General features: G+C 39.9%; 1 protein-coding gene across 2 annotated transcripts in view; it reads left to right on the top strand.

Moving 5' to 3' along the window:
• DPYD (dihydropyrimidine dehydrogenase) overlaps positions 1 to 21,638 on the top strand; it is a 374,453-nt gene that overhangs the window by 39,468 nt on the left and 313,347 nt on the right. The window contains exon 3 of one of the 2 annotated variants that reach the window (XM_049808457.1): positions 15,912 to 15,994. In XM_049808457.1, coding sequence (XP_049664414.1) covers positions 15,912 to 15,994 — 83 coding nt within the window. Of the gene's footprint in view, positions 1 to 15,911; positions 15,995 to 21,638 lie in introns of those variants that run through there. The other variant, XM_049808458.1, reaches the window with a different exon arrangement.

The following is a 21,638-nucleotide window of genomic DNA, read 5'->3' as shown; positions in this document are numbered from 1 at the left end:
CCTGACCCAAACTGGCCAACAGTGTATTCCATACCATGGGACGTCCCATCTAGTATAGGAACTGGGAAGTGGGGAGCGGGGAATCGCCGCTGGGGGACTGGCTGGGTGTCAGTCGGCGGTTGGTGAGCAATTGCCCTGCACGTCATTTGTACATTCCAATCCTTTTATTACTACTGTTGTCATTGTATTAGTGTTATCATTATCATTATTAGTTTCTTCTTTTGTGTTCTATTAAACCGTTCTTATCTCAACCCAGGAGTTTTACTTCTTTTTTCCTGATTTTCTTCCCCATCCCACTGGATGGGGGGGAGTGAGTGAGCGGCTGCGTGGTGCTTAGTTGCTGGCTGGGGTTAAACCACGACAGTCCTTTTTGGCGCCCAACGTGGGGCACGAAGGATTGAGATAACAACAAACCTGACCAGAGCTTGTTAAAACAAATTTGTTCTAAGTGTTCATTATGTTGATTTATGTGTTCTTAGAATTGTTGCTCTGTTTTTTAAAGCTCTGTTATGTATCACCTCGCTTGCTGTATGTAGTTCCTCTTCTACTGCTTATCATCCGTGGGAGGTGGATTAAGGTTTTCGTTTTGATGTAAGGTATAACACTGGTTTATGGTATGATAAAGTCATCGGCTGTGGGATTAATCTGGTATTTGCACTTAGCATTGTCACCTTTATACGGCGGGAGCCATCTGTGGGAAACTATTAATAATTATACCATTTACCTTTCCTCCATGGAAAACCAGTCTATGGGTGGGGTACCTTTCTTCCTGTCTCCTTTCTCCTTCAGTCCAGTTACAATGGTGTTTGAGAATTTTGAAAAATTTGAATACTCCTGGGGTGTTGGGACTAGCACGGTCCTAGCCCTACTGCTAGGAATTAGCATACTTCTGAATGTGGATCAGCTCTCGTTTAAGGTTAAACAGCTTTTTAAGAAGATCACCCAGAGATGTGCCCCAGGGCTAGATAATTGAGTGGCAGGGTGTGTGGTAGTATGGGCAAGTACCTAAAAAAAGTGGGCACCTCCAATGTTTTGGAAATTCACCCCTGAACAAGTGCAGCATCCAGAAGAACTAGTAAAATATTTGGAAAAGGTATGCTGTCACCCTGGCAGCTCCGGAGAGATACAAATCACTGCAACGTGCTGGGGCCTGGCCCATGCCTATCGAGCCCTGTTCGACACCACTCAGTACCCTCAAGGGGAGGAGAAAGTCTCTAGACCTAACAACAAAACGATGAGCACCACGGCCACCCAAACCTCGACAACGGGCGCTGCGGCCCCTCCAGGCCTGGCAAGGAGCATTACAGGCACCCAGACCTTGGCGACAGGCACCGTGAACCCTCCAGCCCCGGTGACAAGAACTCGGGCTACCCAAACCTCAGCAACAGGCACTGCAGCCCCTCTAGCCCCGGCAATGAACACAGCAGCTACCCAAACCTTGGCAATGGGCACTGCGGTCCCTCCAGCCCCACCGACGAGCACTGCTGCTACCCAAACCTCGGCGACAGACGCTGCGGTTATCCAAAACCTGGCGAGCGATACTGCAACTGAACCAGCTGACCAACCTGCACCAGTATCAGTTGCCCCTGTACAGAAAAAGAAATATACAAAAAAGTCAGTTTGCTTAGCGAAGGATGAAGGTGAACCAGGGTCATCACGGGAACCAGAGGAAGAGGCAGAACCAGAGGTAATAACCTGGTCCCTATCCTTGAGTGAGCTGCGGGATTTGTGAAAAGATTTTGGCCGCCGTATAGGTGAGCATATTATCACCTGGCTCCTCCGATGCTGGGACAATGGGGCTAATAGCTTGGAATTAGAAGGTAGGGAAGCCAAGCAGCTGGGATCACTTGCCAGGGAAGGTGGCATTGACAAGGCAATTGGAAGAGGGACACAAGCCATCAGCCTCTGGAGGCGACTCCTGTCAAGTGTGAAGGAAAGGTACCCCTTTAAGGAAGATGTTATATGTCAATCAAGCAAGTGGACCACCATGGAAAAAGGTGTCCAATATCTGAGGGAATTAGCTGTGCTAGAGATGATTGGTCATGACCTGGACAACCCACAATTACCCAAAGATCCAGACAAAGTCCAATGCACACGACCCATGTGGCGGAAGTTTGTACGGAGCGCACAATCATCCTATGCCAACGCATTGGCAGTAATGTCCTGGAAGGATGAAGAGGCACAAACAGTGGAGGAAGTGGCTCACCAACTCCGTCAATATGAAGAAAATCTCTCCTCCTCCCTACAAGCCTGCATTTCGGCTGTGGAGAAGCTGTCCCAGGATATCCAACAAATCAAAGAGGATATGTCCTACTCCACACTTGTAAGGACCAATGTCTCAGCTGTTAGGAGTGAACGGTCTTCTGCCCAAGAGAGAGAATATAGAAGGTACACACCGCGAGGTGCCCTGTGGTTTTATCTATGTGATCAGGGAGACGACATGAGGAAATGGGACGGAAAACCTACCTCAGTCCTAAATGCACGGGTATGTGAACTGCAAGGAAAAAACACCACAAAAGGGGATTCTACCAGGAAAAATGCCGCTCCAGTTTCCAAACAGAGTAGAAGGGCTGACTTTATTTCCAATCCTCTTGAAGGGACTTCTGAGCCAATTCTATGAGAAGTGAATACTGAATACTCTAACCAGAATTAGAGGGGCCCTGCCTCCAGCCAGGTGAAGGAAAGGGATAACCGGGTCTATTGGACTGTGTGGATTCTATGGCCTGGCACGTCAGACCCACAGGAGTACAAGGCTCTAGTAGACACCGGTGCACAGTGCACTCTAATGCCATCAAGTTATAAAGGGACAGAACCCATTTGTATTTCTGGTGTGACAAGGGGATCTCAAGAGTTAACTGTATTGGAAGCTGAAGTAAGCCTAACTGGAAATGAATGGCAGAAACACCCCATTGTGACTGGTCCAGAGGCTCCGTGTATCCTTGCCATAGACTATCTCAGGAGGGGGTACTTTAAGGACCCGAAGGGGTATTGATGGGCTTTCGGTATAGCTGCCTTGGAGATGGAGGGCATTGAACAGTTGTCTACCCTTCCTGGTCTCTCTCAAGACCCTCTGATTGTGGGGTTGCTGAAGGTTGAAGAACGACAAGTGCCAATTGCTACCACGACGGTGCACCGGCGGCAATATCGCACCAACCAAGACTCTCTGATTCCCATCCACAAATTGATTCGCCAACTGGAGAGCCAAGGAGTGATCAGCAAAACTCGCTCACCCTTTAATAGTCCCATATGGCCAGTGCGGAAGTCTAATGGGGAATGGAGATTAACAGTTGACTATCGCGGCCTGAATGAAGTGACGCCACCACTGAGTGCTGCCATTCCAGATATTCTAGAACTTCAATACGAGCTAGAGTCAAAGGCAGCCAAGTGGTATGCCACAATTGACATTGCTAATGCGTTTTTCTCAATCCCTCTGGCGGCAGAGTGTTACCCACAATTTGCCTTTACTTGGAGGGGTGTCCAGTACACTTGGAATCGATTGCCCCAGGGGTGGAAACACAGCCCCACCATTTGCCATGGACTAATCCAGACTGCACTGGAAAAAGGTGAAGCTCCGGAACACCTGCAATACATTGATGACATCATCGTGTGGGGCAACATGGCAGAAGAAGTCTTTGAGAAAGGGAAGAAAATAATCCAAATCCTTCTGAAAGCCGGTTTTGCCATAAAAGAAAGTAAGGTCAAGGGACCTGCACAGGAGATCCAGTTTTTGGGAATAAAATGGCAAGATGGACGTCGTCAGATCCCAATGGACATGATTAACAAAATAGCAGCTATGTCTCCCCCAACTAATACAAAGGACACACAGGCCTTATTAGGTGTCGTGGGGTTTTGGAGAATGCATATTCCAAATTACAGTTTGATTGTAAGCCCTCTCTATCAAGTGACCAGGAAGAAGAATGATTTTAAATGGGGCCCTGAACAACAACAAGCCTTTACGGGAGATTGTTCATGCCGTAGCTCTTGGACCAGTCCGGACAGGACAAGATGTTAAAAATGTGCTCTACACTGCAGCTGGGGAGAATGGCCCTACCTGGAGCCTCTGGCAGAAAGCACCTGGGGAGACCCGTGGCTGACCTCTGGGGTTTTGGAGTCGGGGATATCAAGGATCTGAGGCTCGCTATACTCCAACTGAAAAAGAGATACTGGCAGCGTATGAAGGAGTTCGAGCCGCCTCAGAAGTGGTTGGTACTGAGACACAGCTCCTCTTAGCACCCCGACTGCCAGTGCTGGGCTGGATGTTCAAGGGGAGGGTCTCCTCTACACATCACGTGACTGACGCCACATGGAGTAAGTGGATCGCACTGATCACACAGCAGGCTCACACGGGAAACCCCAGTCGCCCAGGAATTTTAGAAGTGATCACGGACTGGCCAGAAGGCAAAGATTTTGGAATGTCGCCAGAGGAGGAGGTGGCATTTGCTGAAGAAGCCCCGCTGTATAATAAACTGCCAGAAAATGAGAGGCCATATGCCCTGTTCACTGATGGGTCCTTTCGCATTGTGGGAAAGCATCGAAGGTGGAAAGCTGCTGTATGGAGTCCTACACGACAAGTTGCAGAAACTGCTGAAGGAGAAGGTGAATCGAGTCAGTTTGCAGAGGTGAAAGCCATCCAGCTAGCGTTAGACATTGCTGAAAAAGTGGCCAGTGCTCTATCTCTATACTGACTCATGGATGGTGGCAAATGCCCTGTGGGGGTGGCTACAGCAATGGAAGCAGAGCAACTGGCAGCGCAGAGGTAAACCCATTTGGGCTGCCACACTGTGGCAAGATACTGCATCCCGGCTAGAGAATCTAGTTGTAAAAGTACGTCAAGTAGATGCTCACGTACCCAAGGGTCGGGCCACTGAAGAACATCGAAACAACGAACAGGTGTATCAGGCTGCCAAGATTGAAGTGGCTCAGGTGGACCTGGACTGGCAACATAAGGGTGAGCTATTTATGGCTCGGTGGGCCCATGATACTTCAGGGCATCAGGGAAGAGATGCAACACATAGATAGGCTCGAGATCGAGTGGTGGACCTGACCATGGACACTATCGTGCAGGTTATCCATGAATGTGAACCATGTGCTGCAATTAAGCAAGCCAAGCGGTTAAAGCCCCTGTGGTATGGAGGGCGATGGCTGAAGTATAAATTTGGGGAAGCCTGGCAGATTGACTATGTCACACTCCCACAAACTCGCTAAGGCAAGCGCTATGTGCTGACAATGGTGGAAGCAACCACCGGATGGCTGGAAACGTATTCTGTACCCCATGCCACTGCCCAGAACACTATCCTGGGCCTTGAGAAGCAGGTCTTGTGGTTGACACAGCACCCCAGAAAGAATTGAGTCAGACAACGGGACTCATTTCCGAAACAACCTTATAGACACCTGGGCCAAAGAGCATGGCATTGAGTGGGTGTATCATATCCCCTATCATGCACCAGCCTCTGGGAAAATTGAGCGATACAATGGACTGTTAAAGACAACATTGAGATCAATGCAGGGTGGAATCTTCAAACATTGGGACACACACTTAGCAAAAGCCACCTGGTTAGTCAACACCAGAGGATCTGCCAATCGGAGTGGCCCTGCCCAATCAGAATTTATACATACTGTAGAAGGGGATAAAGTCCCTGTAGTGCACATGAAAAATATGTTAGGGAAAACAGTCTGGGTTACTCCTGCCTCAGGCAAAGGTAAACCCACTCGTGGGATTGCTTTTGCTCAAGGGCCTGGGTGCACTTGGTGGGTGATGCGAAAAGATGGAGAAGTCCGATGTGTGCCTCAAGGGGATTTGATTTTAGGTGAGAATAGCCAGAATTAAACTGTATGATATTAGTTGCTATATAACCCTGCCACTGTATGTTATCATTACTGTAATTGTTATATGCTATATCCATAGTACTATAGTGAGAATCATTTGGATCAAGCAAGAAAGAACTGTGATAAAACTGAGCAAAGCGCAGTAGTGATGGAATCAGAACTGACTACAGCATGCAACAATCCAACGGTGCACACCATCCTCCTGCTGCGTCAGATGTCATCTGCTCGTCACTCCGCACTGAAGCCCAATTCTGGCTCTACCGACTGAGAGGACTTTGCACCATCCCTCCTGCCCAGACAGACTGGTATGACAGATGGAGCCCAGAGTCAGAAACTAAATGAACTCAACAAATGTTTTAAAAACATAACTCACGAACTAAAGGAATGATATCTCTGTGTGTTTATACATATGTATATATAAATAATTGTTCATATGTCTCAAAGGGATGGAAAGGTGGTGGTGATTGCTCAGGATGTAACTAAAGGTATGGGAACTGAGCATGATGTCAATGGTATAGAATAAGGGATGGATACTGTCCTGGTTTCAGCTGGGATAGAGTTAACTGTCTTCCTAGTAGCTGGTACAGTGCTATGTTTTGAGTTCAGTATGCGAAGAATGTTGATAACACTGATGTTTTCAGTTGTTGCTCAGTATTGTTTAGACTATAGTCAAGGATTTTTCAGCTTCTCATGCCCAGCCAGTGAGAAAGCTGGAGGGGCACAAGAAGTTGGCACAGGACACAACCAGGGCACCTGACCCAAACTGGCCAACGGTGTATTCCATACCATGGGATGTCCCATCTAGTATAGGAACTGGGAGGTGGGGGGCAGGGAATCGTCGCTCGGGGACTGGCTGGGTGTCAGTTGGCGGGTGGTGAGCAATTGCCCTGCGCATCATTTGTACATTCCAATCCTTTTATTACTACTGTTGTCATTTTATTAGTGTTATCATTATCGTTATTAGTTTTTTCTTTTCTGTTCTATTAAACCGTTCTTATCTCAACCCAGGAGTTTTACTTCTTTTTCCCGATTTTCTCCCCCATCCCACTGGATGGGGTGGGGGGGGAGTGAGTGAGCGGCTGTGTGGTGCTTAGTTGCTGGCTGGGGTTAAACCATGACATGGGGTTCTGGAATATCCCTTTCATCAGTTGGGCTCAGCTGTCCTGGCTGTGTCCCCTCCCAACTTCTTGTGCACCCCCAGTCTGCTTGCTGTGGGGGGAGGGGGGCAGTGTGAGAAGCAGAAAAGGCCTTGGCTCTGAGTAAGCACTGCTCAGCAATAACGAAAACATCCCTGGGTTATCAACACTTTTTCCAGCATAAATCGAAAACGTAGTCCCATACTAGCTACTATGAAGAAAATTAACTCTTATCCCAGCTAAAACAGCACACTTGCCTAGCCAGTTCTCATAGTTATTTGGGAAAGAAGCTTATGCAAAATCATGGGAAATAGCTTAGGCAGATTAGCTTCTGCAGAATTGGTTGGGAAAATTGTGTCCTGTTGTGTTATTTTTTTTAATATTGAGGCAACTACAGGGAGCTGTAGTGCATGGTGAACACAGAAACATGAAAGAAAATGTTTTGCTGTGGCACTTCTGAAAAATACTGTTGTTGGAGAATAAAATGTGCCTTGTAAGAGAAAAGAGGCGGCATCCTGGGCTGAGGAAGCAAGCCTGCTATATGCAATTTGCTTTTATTCCTCTATACAGGGCTGGACTGCATTGTTTCAGGGTGGCATTTAAGCATTTTATTGTAACTTTAATTTTTAAAAAGCTCTTATATTTAATAAATCTTCAGCCATGCATGAAAACTAAGAGTGATCCTGTTAGTTGGTACTCTCAAATATGTGGGGTTAATTCCTTAAATTCTTGGTCATTCAGCTTCTAAAAATGCAGGGGCTTTTGGGTACGTGTTTTTTCTTATGCTCTTTGTTGAAGGTCAAGAACATAATCTGTTCCTTAGGAGTACAGTTTTACCTGCACTTTAAAGATTCTTCCTTTTTTCCAGGTTATGAGCTCTGTAAATGTTAATTCTCAATATGAGTCTGGTCTTTACCTACATACATACTCTCATTTTATTTAATCTCGATGAGTCAGGGGAATATTTGCCTAAGCAGAGTAAAGAATCCCAAGGGAAAAGCAAGATAGGTTGAGGTATGGGAAAGTACTGGGAGGGGAGGAAGTACAGCATTTGGGATATTTTTTTCCTTACTAATCTTTACTTAGTTATATTTTCACTGTCAAGTGAAAGTAGTATATTTAGAAATTTTGTGTAGAGCCTGTGTCTCTTTACTTGGACTTCATGCCCTTAAATAATTAAATTGTAAATTTATTCTATGACTACTGGAGAATTGGAGGATTCAGCTGTCAAGAATGGGTCCCAGGTAGGATCTTAAACTTCTGTGAAGGCCCTTATGTAGTGCTCAGGCTCTCCAATAGGAAGAAGGCAGGACTATACCCACCTTAAAAAAGAAATAGTAACTAGACAAAGCTTGTCATTTTCTAAGAGATGATGTATATTGTTCCCTGCTACAGAGCCCTATCCCATAGAGGGAAGCAGTCTTAAAAGTGTCCCTTCAGATGCAGAGGGACTGGTAGCTTGTTGCCAAATCCTCGCATTCATCTACTGATCAAGTTTAACATTTGTTCTAGGAAGAGAAGGAAAAAGTGGGAGAGGCAAAGATTTTCCTTCCTTTTTGTTCACAGTTTTCTATTTTAAAGCTGAGTCAGAAGGGGAGGAGCATTATAAAATGTCCTGTCTAGTGGCATCACCTGCATTCTCTGCTCCTTTATTACTTCCAGCTGTGCCTCTGCTGTCTTGCATATCTTTTGTAGGTTTTTATTCTTTTCTTTTGAGTTCTTTAGTCTACTATTCTTTGTGTTGCATGCTTGGTCCTTTCAGGATGTCTTTTCTCATCCTCCCTGTATCGCTACTATCTGATGTGTTATCCATTGCCAAAACACGTGGTGTCTGCATCTGCTCTTACAACAGCAGGTTGAATGCAAGCAAGATACCATACCCTTATGTGAACGTGAAGGCTGTTATAAATTTGCTACTTGAAATTTGTGTGTGTAACAGCACGAAAAGGAAGTTAGCAGAATTCCATCTCATATTTGGAAGATCTTTCACAATCCCAGTAAAATTGCAAACTAGTGTTATGTATTTTTAACAAGTAATTAACTTTTATATAATTACCTGTTTTTAAGGATTAAGTGTACCATATTTTATACTGGGAAAACTTTTAAAAATCCAAAATTGTCTGCTTCTGCTTCAGAATTCCCAGTTATATTGACAGTATTTCTGGTAATTAATAACAAAAACCACACTTGCTGTTTCAGAGACTATCTCATGCATCAGAGTTTCCTGGTCTCAGTCCTGTTTTAATAATATATTTCCATTTGTGGAGAAAATGTGATAATTATGTTTGAGTTCGCATGTGCACTAATTTTAGTGCCTTAAAAATAATATTCCTCTTAAAAAAACCTGAGAAAGATTAACATGGTTATGCTAATTAGGCATTGCTTGCAGCCACCCACAATTCTATTTAATATTTTTTTCTATTGATTTTTATTTGGTTACTAACACTTAGAGCTGATTTTCTGTTGGAATATCTATATTTTTCAAAGCACCTCTCTGGCTAATGTGGCTATATCACATAATGAAAAAATTGTTATAACAAATGTTCATGTATTATGAATGACATGCTGTCAAATGTTATGTAAATACCTGAGGGCTCAATATACTTTCTGCGGATATTAGGAATATGTACATATTAAAAAAATACCTAGTTTTGCTTTGTGAACAGCTGGTCAGGTATCAGTTTTAAGCTGTTTTTCCCCCTGTTTGGAATAAGAACCCCTTGAGAATGAGTCACAGCAAATAGGAAGGAGGAATTTAGTTGGTAGATATTGCATAGATCGTAATATCTTACAGTTAGGATCAAGCAATCCTTTTAATTGTTTAGTTTTTAAGAATGCTCTTAGATAAAACCCTTGGCAAATGGCATCGGCTTTGTTTAGTTTCTCAATATGAAGATAGTTTAAGGGGGCTTCTTGTATGGAATACAGCTATTGGCTACTGAATAACTTTAATGAATCGTAGCACCAACATGAGAATAAATGCAATATATGTAAGTCATTTTACCTTATAGCAGATGGGTGCTTAAGTCTGTGAGAGATCAGTGGAACCATTTAGCTTTCTGTGTTGTTTCAGTGTAGAAAGACAGCCTGTTCCAAATCAGGAGAGAAGTCTGCTGAGAATATTTAGGTTTCATCAGAATAAAGCAGAGTGTTATATAAGTTTGCATCAAAAGAAGTAGACGTGCCATTCCAAATTCATAACAATTGTCTATTAGTCTGTTTTTAATAATTTTTCTTTGGTATGTAATCCTGTTTAATTAGATTCTACTCTCTCTGTTGCTTCAAGATTCCATAAACTGGAGTCTTATATACCAGCTGCTAAAGCAGGAGTTACTGTCTAAATGATATTCACAATGAGTATTTGGAAGGTTTACAATTATACCCTTGCTAATAAATTGTGCTCTTTTCCCCAACAGTTTTAAGTGCTAATCTTCAGAAGGCATTTTAAAATTAGCTAAAATTCTGTCAAGAGATTTACAAAAATTGTTAGCATGAAGATAATTATGTCACAGTCCTTGGACTCCATCTCTGATTGTGTGCATAAATCAGAAAATGTCAGCTGTGTTTTCCCTTAATAATTATCCTTGCAGCAATATATTACAGTTTAGATTACTATTATAATGTTGTTTTAGGTTTATAAAACACAAGTTAGTTATTTCTAAAGTTTTCTGCTGATGAAATAATTCACATTTCCAGAATAACAAGTGATTATTGGTGTTAACATTTTATAGATCAATAAGATCATCAATATGGAGATAAGCATTCTACACTTTTTATACAGTCGCCCGAAGAAGTCAGCCTTTTTGTTAAAATTTTGGTAAAGGAGATCACTTCTACAGTATGGCTAACATTTTCAAAAGAGCTAGATAATGTGGTCAGCCTTGTGGCATGTGTGGGACTTGACTTTTTAAGGAATTTTTGGACCAAAATTTGAGACACTTCTTGTTGAATCTGTACAGGACATAGCTACTTAAGTAGATTCTGGAGGTCCCCAATAGTTTTGTCAATCTGTCGTTGGAGCCTACCTCCTTAAAGGTAACTACCTGAAATACCAGAGGGAGCTACTACATCCTTCAGAATTTGGACCAGGCTGTCTCATTTTAAGCACTCAGAAGTCTAGGTACAAATACATTTAATATGCACATTTTAAAATTTGGCTGCATAAACATTAGAAAATTAAGACACAACATACTCTGTAGGAACCTTTTTCATGGATTATAAAGTAGAAAACAGGAGAAAAATTAATTTGTTTTAGCATTAGCAATAGTAAATATGAACTGAACAGGTGAGAGCTGTTCCATCTTTCAATTGCCGTATGTTCCTTATGTTTAATACACAGAGAACATTTGACAATAAAAATGTGAGACTACTTTCACAAATGTTTGGAAAAAACTCAAGCTTTCTAAGAAGATTTCCTAAAACCATGTGGTAGCAATGAATTTCAAGAATTCAGCAATCCTATTTACCTAAACCCCTATTTCATGGAAGAGAGACGGTATTATAAGCAAGTCTTTTGATTTGGCAGTGTATTGACTAGGGTTAAGAGATCTACTCAACTTCAGTGATGCAGGCTGCCCTAGAATAGGTCTTACGCTGTTGTCATATCAAAAGATTTTGTTTTTCAGCTATCTCAAAATGTGTGTAAGACATTATCCGTAATACTAACACTTTTGAAAGTCTTATGTGAAGTATTTTAGGATAGAGTTAAAGTAGCAGTATATGGCTTAGTATGATCCCATTCTTGTTTGGCTGGATGGAAGATTTAAGGTTGATTTTGATGGAAGTGGGGGTCACTTCTTTTATCAGTACTGCATTGCAGAATGGGTGATTTTGAGTTATGGTCTTCTCAAAACTCTTAGGCCTGTCATGGCAGAGCAGAGGCAGCAATGCTTTTGTGATTTAGGGAGATTCTCAGTGGTGACACCAGGCAATAGACTGCTTTTGGTTTCTGAGCTACTTCTGCAAAGTTTTGCATTTGACACAAGAGGCCAAATCAAGAATTGCTTTTCAAATGACTAAGTCAAGCAAAGAGGGCTTTTCCATCCAAGGCAAAAACATATACAAGAAAGCTAAGCTGATGAATGTTTAGAGATGTGTTTTAAAAAGTACAGCTTCACTTTTGCCAGAATCCTAGGCTTTTGTTTAAAACTAGAGTGATTCTTTATTCTCCAGTTATATGAGCTAGCTTGTTACTTCAACTAGTGTCAGAGAGTAAGAGTACTTTGGACTTGGTAGTTGCTGAATTTCCTCAGACTGTTACAATATTATTATAAAGTTTATGTCATGATATTTTTAATATTATTGCTTACCATAACTGAAAACACAGAATTACGAGCACATAGTCCTTGCTCCCAAAGCTTGCAGTTTATTTTATTAACAATAAAATATTGCAGTAGGAATAAAAGTTGTATTTTTGTGGTTATGGGAGGAAAAGCTTTTCAATTTGTTCATTAATCTTCTTTCTTCTTCATCTCATACTTTCATAATTCATCTTTCTCATTTCTGATTAGGTGTTCTACTAGTATGCTGTGTGTGATGCCACAGATATTTGTGGATATCCACTCTATATCTTCCCTTTTAACTAGTTGTCATGTAGTTTTAGTTAAGTTCTTATGTGATAAATAAGCCATTTATAAATATATAAAATCTCTTCCCTACTGTCTTGCTTTTTAGTTCATTTAAAAACCTCAAAGTATTTATGCCAGAATCCTTTAAGAAGCAGTATTTAGGCTTTTGTGGCTTTTTGATGTTTAACGGTAGTTTGACTTATGATGACCATGTCCCTAATTGCATCTCTGTACTTATTTTTCCTCCTGAACTTCTGAAAGGTGATACTTAGTTTAGTATCATGCAGCACAATAGATCTGCCAACAGCAATAACATATAGAGTGCTCTGTAATTATTGAATCATAGAGTTAAAACTTCCAGACTTTATCTATACCCACAGAAAATCACTTGGCAGCAAGCCACCAAAACTAATTTTTTTCATTGCTTGTGTTTTGGTTTTTTTACTTTAGCTGCTGCTCAAAATGAAACACCTGGGAGTTTAATTGCTCATTATACTTAAATCTGTGAAGTATTAATGGGCCAAAACATACTGCCCTGAGCAAGATATTTATAGATATTAATTTATTTGGTAGCATGAATGATAGAATGAGCTCAATTTTTGTTACTGATTAATACTTAAGAATGTAAAGCTCACCCTGGTCATGGTCTACTGAAGTTTCGTCATTTCCCAGTCATATTCTTCAGAGTATTCTCATGCTCACAATTTCATTCATATTGGTAGCCTTTCTTATGAACTGATAACCTTTCAGATGATCTACAAATGTAGCGTGCAAGCTGATACTCAGACCCATGAAGAAGTGGCATCTATACACCTGTAGCTATGCTTATATTTGGTACTTCAGACACCCTGTTCTCTTTTCTCTGAGAGGATGCAACATACTATTTTGGATGATTGCAGCTCTAACTGGAAAGCAGTAGGTATGATCAATATTTGCTCAGTCTCCTGTTCAGTGTGCAGTAACTGATTACATAGTACTATGAGGTCATCTTCCTTCAGGAGTTTGCATCTGGCTCTGTTTTTAGTTCATTTTTTCCTAATGGTGAAATTATTTGCTCTCCAACTGCTGTACCTTGGATGAGAGCTATTTGGCTGAAAGTAGCTGAGAAAGATACTGTCCAGAAACAGTTCTCAGAAATGGTAGAAATAAGTTCATCTTCTTGCCAAATGAATTGGTACATCTATTACTTGAGTCTATAAAATTTGTTCCATTTTTTGTTCTGGGTTATCCATTTTTGCATTGGGTTTATAGTTGAGATAGAATATTTGTGCATGTAAGGCTACATGATCACAGCATTTTCTTTAGATATGGGCCACCTTTGTTGCCCTTCAGCTGATTAACACAGTATGGTCTATATAGACAAAGAAGAAATACCAGCTGAACTTACTCTTTTCAGCATTGTCCACATGGAGAGCATCAGCTATTTTACCTTGTATGATATAGAGAAGATTTAATTCTGTTTGATAAAAATTTTGTGTGCTTTGCATCCTCTGTTGTTTCTATGTGCTTTATACCACAGGGTCAAGAGAAGTGAACTGTGTGATGCTCAGATGTTCTGAACCTGTGCTCAGATGCTGGTGGCACAAGATTGTTAAAGCATGGGCTTTCCTCTTTTGGCACTTGGAGCAATATTCCAAATGGTGTTTCCTTTGGTCTGTTTTCCTGGAGGATAGGAGGTTTGATTTTGCTTGCACAGATACTTTCAGTTTAGTACTGATGAATCAGGAATTCTTTATTACTATTGTTGATTTGGATTTCTTCATGTATTTTAAATGACTGAACTGCCTGTGTGTGCTTGGAGCTGAAGGTCAATGTAGGCTGATCTAAATAATGGTATACTTCATTGTAGAGCTTCCTTGTCTTTCTTGTGTAATCCCTTTGAGGTTTTGAGTAGGATTTTGCCATACAAAGGACAACTGATTGTAATATAAACAAATAAATAATATCTGATTAGCCATGGGATAAGATTTACTACTCATACTTAAGGCATGTAGAATTTTTTTAAGGGAGAGAAAAGATTGCAAAAGTTCTGAATGTAAGCTTTGTTCATTTCTCCTGCTCAGAAATGTATTGTTAAAGCATTAAAACTTTGTATTAAAAAGTCTGTAATCTTATTTAAAAATAATGATAGTTTAAATGCTAATTGAACAAGCTAAAGTATCTGGTTAGGTCATTTACAAGTATCTAATTATTTCCTTTACAGTAATGCTTTTGTAGCCTCAAATTGAATGTAATTATAAAAATAAAGAATCAATGCACAAAAGAAATAACAATAGGTAACTTTTATTGTGTTTATTAAAACTATCTTTAAGATGTGGACTTGAAAATTAATTCAGATATTAAAAACTGTGAAAGCAATATGACCAAATAATAGTGCTCATATTTTCTTTAAAGCTACTGCATAAAAAGCCTGACAATCCTGCCTTCAAGGTTGTTAGCAATACTAACCGTTATGCTTGCAACTTGTCTTTCTTTTACACCCATATGGCAAAATTATGCCTCCCAGAGGTAAGTTTTGGTATTGGAGAAAGGTGCTGCAGAGAACAGAGGTAACCTAAAAGCCTCCTGTATTGATGAAGCCTAGGGAGAATATAAAAATCCTATGGATGATGCAGATGATCAGGGAATTCTTGTTTGCTGGTATTTCACACTGACTTTGCACAGATACAAATTTCTGTACTCCCTAGCATCTTCCAAGTCAATTTTACCACCTTTATGGGAGCAGAAGAAAAGGATCAGCACTCTGGAGTAATAGAACCCGTCACACATTTAATAATAATTAACAGAATACAGCAAAGTTTTATTTCGCTTATTGTCACAAAATTATTGGCTTCATATTACTTTGAGAAATAACAGTGAGCTCTAATCTGGAAAAAGCTTTAAGTGGTTGAGGTGTCTATAAGCAATTAATCTTTTCAGTTTCTGTTATGTTTTAAAAATTAACTATGAATTAAATATGATTGGTTTGTTCCAATAACACTGCCTGTTTCATTGGGAAAGAATTTATAACTTTTATTATAATTCTAAAATGCATGTTTAGGTTTCTATTCTTGTCTGTGTGTGTACAGTAGCTTTGTAGCCTTGCATACTGATAAAGGAAAAATTAATTTTTTTTTTCAAAGAAGAAAAAAGTAAAAATTCTATACATTTTGATATGGAACATTTGTAAGATTATTTCCATGACAACGATATAATAAGATTCATGTTTACTTTGTTTCTGAGTTCTCAGTGTCTTTTTAATGACTCCTGTGTAATTAAATCGGAATGCATAATTTGAGGTTACATAATATAAATCAGTTTTGTTTGCATGATGTTGAATAATGTTAATACATGTACAATATACTGTTTAAGAGCCTTACATGGGTTTGTCCGTTTGTTGCAGAACTGTGAGAAACTAGAAAATAATTTTGATGACATCAAGCACACGACTCTTAGTGAGCGAGGAGCACTTCGAGAAGCAATGAGGTAAGTCTGGGTCACCATAGCAACAGTCACAGATGTGGTAAAGAAAGAGTCATTCTTCATTATTGGGGGAACAAATGAGTTCATTGCCACCATTCAGCTCTATTCTCTAAGGTATTAATTTGTCAGTGGAGAGGCTTCCCTTGAGGCTGTACTTTGGTTTTCAAGCTGCATAAATGTTAAGCCTGACTGCACAGTAAAAAACGTAAATGTTTAATTTGTTATTTAAAATGCTTAAGGGGTGCCTTGCTTTATATTTATACTAAACTGTTAGTGAATGAAAATATTGTTCATCTAAATTCTGTAAGTGTTAAAGCAATTGTACAATGCTGTTTGAACAAACCTGTGCTTGCTTTTAAATTGGATTTGATTTTTATGTATGAAGTTCCTGTGTACTCTGAATTTTATCACCAGATTTGTATGATTTTGGTTTTGCTAATGGAACATTAAAATCTATCGGGTCCTTCATGTATTGTAGAGATGTATATTTTGCTTAATATCCTCATATCATTGCACTTAATGCTTATTAGAGGAGGTTAAAATTAGTCAGTACATGAATCTTCTGTCATCCTTACGTGCACTGTGAAGTAGCTGGGTACAGGACTCCAAGGAAACTTGTCAGCTATAGTATCTGGAAAAGGGAATGGTTACTATTCTGAAAGATGGTGGAACCAAAGACAAATTTTCTGAAGTAAATCACTGAATAATCAGGAAGATGTTAATTATAGTATTATCTGTGGATCAGAAAATTATATTAACCTGTACTTTTAAAGGTTTTGAAAGTTGGATAGTAAAATGTAATGATGCAAACATAGTGCTTCATTTCATTTGCCTGATATCAGAGTAACTACTTAGACTTGCGCTAGCACAGTAAAAAGTAGAAAAAAACAACCAACAAAAAATATTGAGAATCTTCTTGAAAAAATAATTACACCCATTTGCTTTGATTGTGTTCATAATCCCTTTAAATTTATGGATGTGTTTGAATGAATTATTTGTGTGTCTATGTTCATGATGCTTGTCTTATGTACAGTGCTATGAATAAGTGTTTGTAAAAGTATTCTGATTTGACATGCAACCTGCCTCTTTTGAAGCCTTTCTTATTACCTCCAAATTATATTCTTTCCTTTCTGAATATTTCAAATACTAGTGTTTCTAGTAACTGTAAAAATAATGGCATTCACCTTTCTAATTGTGATTTCTTGCTTTTTGCTTGTTCGGCTTCATACATTTAGGGTTTTCTCCCTATGTGATTGGTCATCTGTGTATCTAAATCCTTCGTGTAGTGCCAGTAAATGGAAATTTACTTAAAATAAAGACTTGGGGAACTTTTGGCATATGAAGCTAATTTTAGTATTTTCAACAAATTGGATTTCAAGTTGCTGCTCTCCTGTAACAATGTTCCATGGGTAGGTTTGCAGTGTTTGTGATACATGACTCAGCAGAGTTAATCTTTCAAAAACTTGGGAGCTGACAGCTCTTTGGTGATAAACATTAGCTAGGGAAGGGAGCTTTGGCATTTCAAAGGTCATGTTTCTGTTACAAGGACTGTGTAGAAGATTCTTATGATTCTATGCTGTGCATACAATAAAAAGCACTTTACTGTCTCATAAATTTGTATCCTGGCTATTTCTGCTAGTGTACAAGCCATTCTGAGAAATAGTTATTGATTGTGAAGTGTGACGGATACTGTGCAGTGCTGGAATTCTCTTAATTGCAGTCAGTATTATATGGTTGATTTTTTTCTTAGTTGTTTTAATGGAAGTAAAGAAAATACCTGACTTACTAAATTAAGACTGTAGTATGTTTTTATAATGTACTTGAGTAACACATAAAAGCTGCAAAATGTTAATTTAGAGAGGTATATGCATGTAGGTGTACATATTTTTCTGAATGTGTGTAAAAAAACCACTTGTTATTTTAGGCTGTAGGGTTCTTTCAACTGCTTGCATAGTCACCCCATATCCTTGGTGGCTGCGTTTTTCTATTTGGATCCCAAGATTATCTATAGCATATGTAATTCAGGTGGTACATTTTGACAGATTAAAGTTCACTTTGCTTTCCCATAACTATAGTGGACATCGGACCAGGTGTGGGAGGACACAGATTTGCTGGCCTCAGTATTGTGAGATACCTGCCTCCTTCTGGTAAGGGAAGCATGTAGAGAGGGATGCACATTGCACAAAGGCACTAAAATCATGTGGGCATGAAAAAACCAACAACAAAATCCTAGTTGGATAGCTAAGCAGATATATGTGGATCTCAGATGAGCCTTAAGTTGAGCGGGCAGTCTGCCCAAATCCTCTCTGATTTCCCAGAGTGGTACTACTGGTCTGCCAGATGAGAGATACAATGAACATTTTTCCCCAGTGCTCCTGTTTGGAATGAGACCTTCTATTTTAACTTTCTCTTTGAGAAAAATGGTCAATTTAATAGGGGTTTCAATACATTTCCAGTCTATGAATATCACTGTGCTCTGCATAAACAAACACTAATATCCAAGAAGGGTCTTGTTCTTTTTCCAGCCTTCAGAAACTGAATGGTGTTCAAATTAAGGATTACATGAAAATCATCTTTCTTGTTTATGTAGATAGATGTATGCAAAATAAATTTTCTGAAGGGTTTTGAAATGATCATAAAGCGTATGAACTTTCTCTAGTTCTACTTTACATATTATTTTAGACCTTGAATGAGATAATGAGCTGATAGTAGTTTGCCATTACTCAGTGTATAAAGAGTGGTATTGTAAGAATTTGGTTTACTTATGATTGCATGTAAAATCGTAAAGCATTCAATTCAGTTAATGTTTTGCTTATTTTATTAATGTACTCCAAATGGTTTATTTATTAGTATATTTTAATGCAACTGCAAAGCTTATGTAAACAATAAAAATACATTAGTTTTTTGAATTGGGGTTTATAAATGGACAGAGTATTGCTTTACATACCTTGAATATGTATATGATAATTTAACTGGGTATTTTATGTAGTAACTTGGCAGAAAAATAGCATGGATGTATACCTATAATGTCAGGTTGCATAAGTAAGATCATTAAGCTTTTGTTGAACAGGGCTCAGTTTGTTCTTAATATATAATCACTGTAAAAAATCTGGATCCTGCTCCTCAGTAAAGTTTCATCTAGAAATTTAAAGGACCTTTTAGACTGGTTTGGCTGCTATGAGGAGATAAGTATTTGAGGAGGAGGAAGTGGCATAGCTAACTGTATGCTGACCCTGGTAGTCTTTTCATAGGTGGCAAAACTGGAATCTGGACTGCTGCAGTAATCATTCCTCTGGGAAAGTAGGGTAAAGAAGCCTTGAGGAGCCTTAAAACCAAAAAAACCACAACAAAACTCCGTCCAAACTATAAAGTAACTTTTAGTAGAGGTGTAGAAGAAATAAAAAATGCAATTATTAATATCAATTTAGAAGAAGATAAGGTTTAGGTAGTTACTGGGTTTAACAAGGTGAAGGACAAATTTCAGAAAGTAACAGACATCAGCTGGCAGGAAGGAAATTTCTTTTTTCCACTGAATCCGTTCCCTTACTTTGTGTATAGGCATCCATTGTCGTTATCAAGAGAGAGAATCACAGACTCACCGAAGTGAGAAAGAACTGTTGGAGATCATCTAGACCAGTGGTCTCCAGACTTTATTGATTTTGGACCAGCAAAATGTTTTTGAGCATACACTCCCGATATGTATATGTTTATTTCTTTATAAATTATATACATGTACCACTGTACTAATATATTATGTGTATTATAAAACACACACAAGAACAGAAATTAATAAAGGATGAGATAAAGATGAAATAAAAAAAATATTTATTAATGCTACTAAAAATATTTTCTTCCCACATCCAGGTGGGTTGTCTTGTGCACACTCCAGTCTGGAGATCACTGGCCTAGACCAGCTTTCCTGCTCAGAGCAGGGTCAAGTAGAGCAGGTTGCTCAGGGCTGTGTCCAGCCAGGTTTACCCCCACCTTTTTTTTTTTTTTTACTGCAATTCCTTGTGTTTCAGCTTGTGCCTGTTGTTTCTTCCTTTCACTGGGCACCACTAAGAAGGGTCTGGCTCTGTTGTCTTTATTCCTCCCATCAGGTATTTATACATATTGATAAGATCCCCCCTGAGCCTTCTCTGCTGGAGGCTAAATGTCGCTAGATCTCTCAACCTCTCCTTGTGTGACAGATGCTCCAGTCCCTTGACCACCTCAGGGGCCCTTTGCTGGACTTGCTTGGGTATGTCCGTGTCTCTCTTGTTCTGGGGAGCCCAGCACAGGACACAGCGCTGCAGGTGTGTCTCACCAGTGTTGGGCACTGGAGAAGGATCTCCTCCCTCGACCTGCTGGTGATGCTCTACCTAACACAGCCCAGGATGTCGCTGGCCTTAGCTGCAAGGACTGGCTCATGTTCAGCTTGTCCCCCAGGACCCCCAGGGCCTTTTCTGCAAAGCTGCTTTCCAGCTTGTTGGCCCCAGCCTGTACTGGTGCCTGATGTTGTTCCTCCCCAGGGGCAGAACTTCACTTGTCTCTTTCTCCTCCCCCCCCCCTTTTTTTTTCCTCCTAACTTCACGAGGTTGCTGTAGGCCCATTCCTCCAGCCTGTTGAGATCCCTCTGGTTGGCAGCCCAACCCTTTGAAGTATCAGCCACTGCAGTAGATGATAGATTGCTTTTGAACACTGTACTAGTAGTATGCTTTAGGCCTATGTCTAGTGTACATTTCACGAATCTGGTGTCAGACAAATGAAGTCATAATGTTTAACATCTTCTGAATCTGGTGTTGCAATTGTTTACTTATCAACTGAGTTGGCTTATGTCAGTGGCTTACGGCAGTGAGTAGTCAGTGAGACTGGTGAGATGTTAAATACATGTGTGGGTCCTACTTGTAGGTGAATATGTGTATGTTCTATCTTGTGAACATTGAATTAGTATACGTGAAAGCTTTGCAAGTGAAAATTAAAGCTGACTATTTTTGTATAGGTTTCTTGTTAATAAAGGAAGATTTAAACATATCTCTTCCTACTTCAAAGTGGGAAAGGAGAGACAAAGTTTGCTTGTCTGGATCAGTATAAAAAGGAACCAAAGTTCATTTGGAATTTTGTTTTCCATTCACATATTTGCATATGGTTTTGGATAATGTGAACACGGGTGTGAGGCTTCAACGGTGATTTCCAGTTTGATAGAAACAGTTTCTGTTAATGATGATATTCACTGTTGTCTTGACAACTGTATAAGCTGGGCTTTGTAATAATCAGGCTTCTTTTAATACGGTCTAGACTCTCAGATGTATTTGACAAATAGTTTCTATGGCTGGGCAAAACCCAAGAAAATTGCACTGTAAGAAGTTCCATGATTTCACAAGTGTTCATTAGTTTGCAGAGTAAAAGTTGGGGATTTAGAAACATGTGAACAAAACAAGTCTGCAAACACAAACTACAAAATATCTAGTAACCAACTTGTTAGGGCTGTGGCCTGAGATGTGGCAAATACAGGTTCATATTCCGGTTCTGAGTCAGGAAACTTGATTCTCCCCCTTTAAAAAGCCACATCATGGAGCTGGAGTGTTAGAGAAATGCAGGCATGAAATACAAGGAAAATGAGAATAATGAAAAATGTCATGTTAAAAGTATGCCTGCTTCCCTGTAT

The sequence above is a fragment of the Accipiter gentilis genome, chromosome 8 (assembly GCF_929443795.1).
Source record: "Accipiter gentilis chromosome 8, bAccGen1.1, whole genome shotgun sequence".
NCBI lineage: Eukaryota > Metazoa > Chordata > Aves > Accipitriformes > Accipitridae > Astur > Astur gentilis.
The sequence above is the reverse complement of the archived record's forward strand: the minus strand, read 5'-3'. Positions and strand labels throughout refer to the sequence as shown.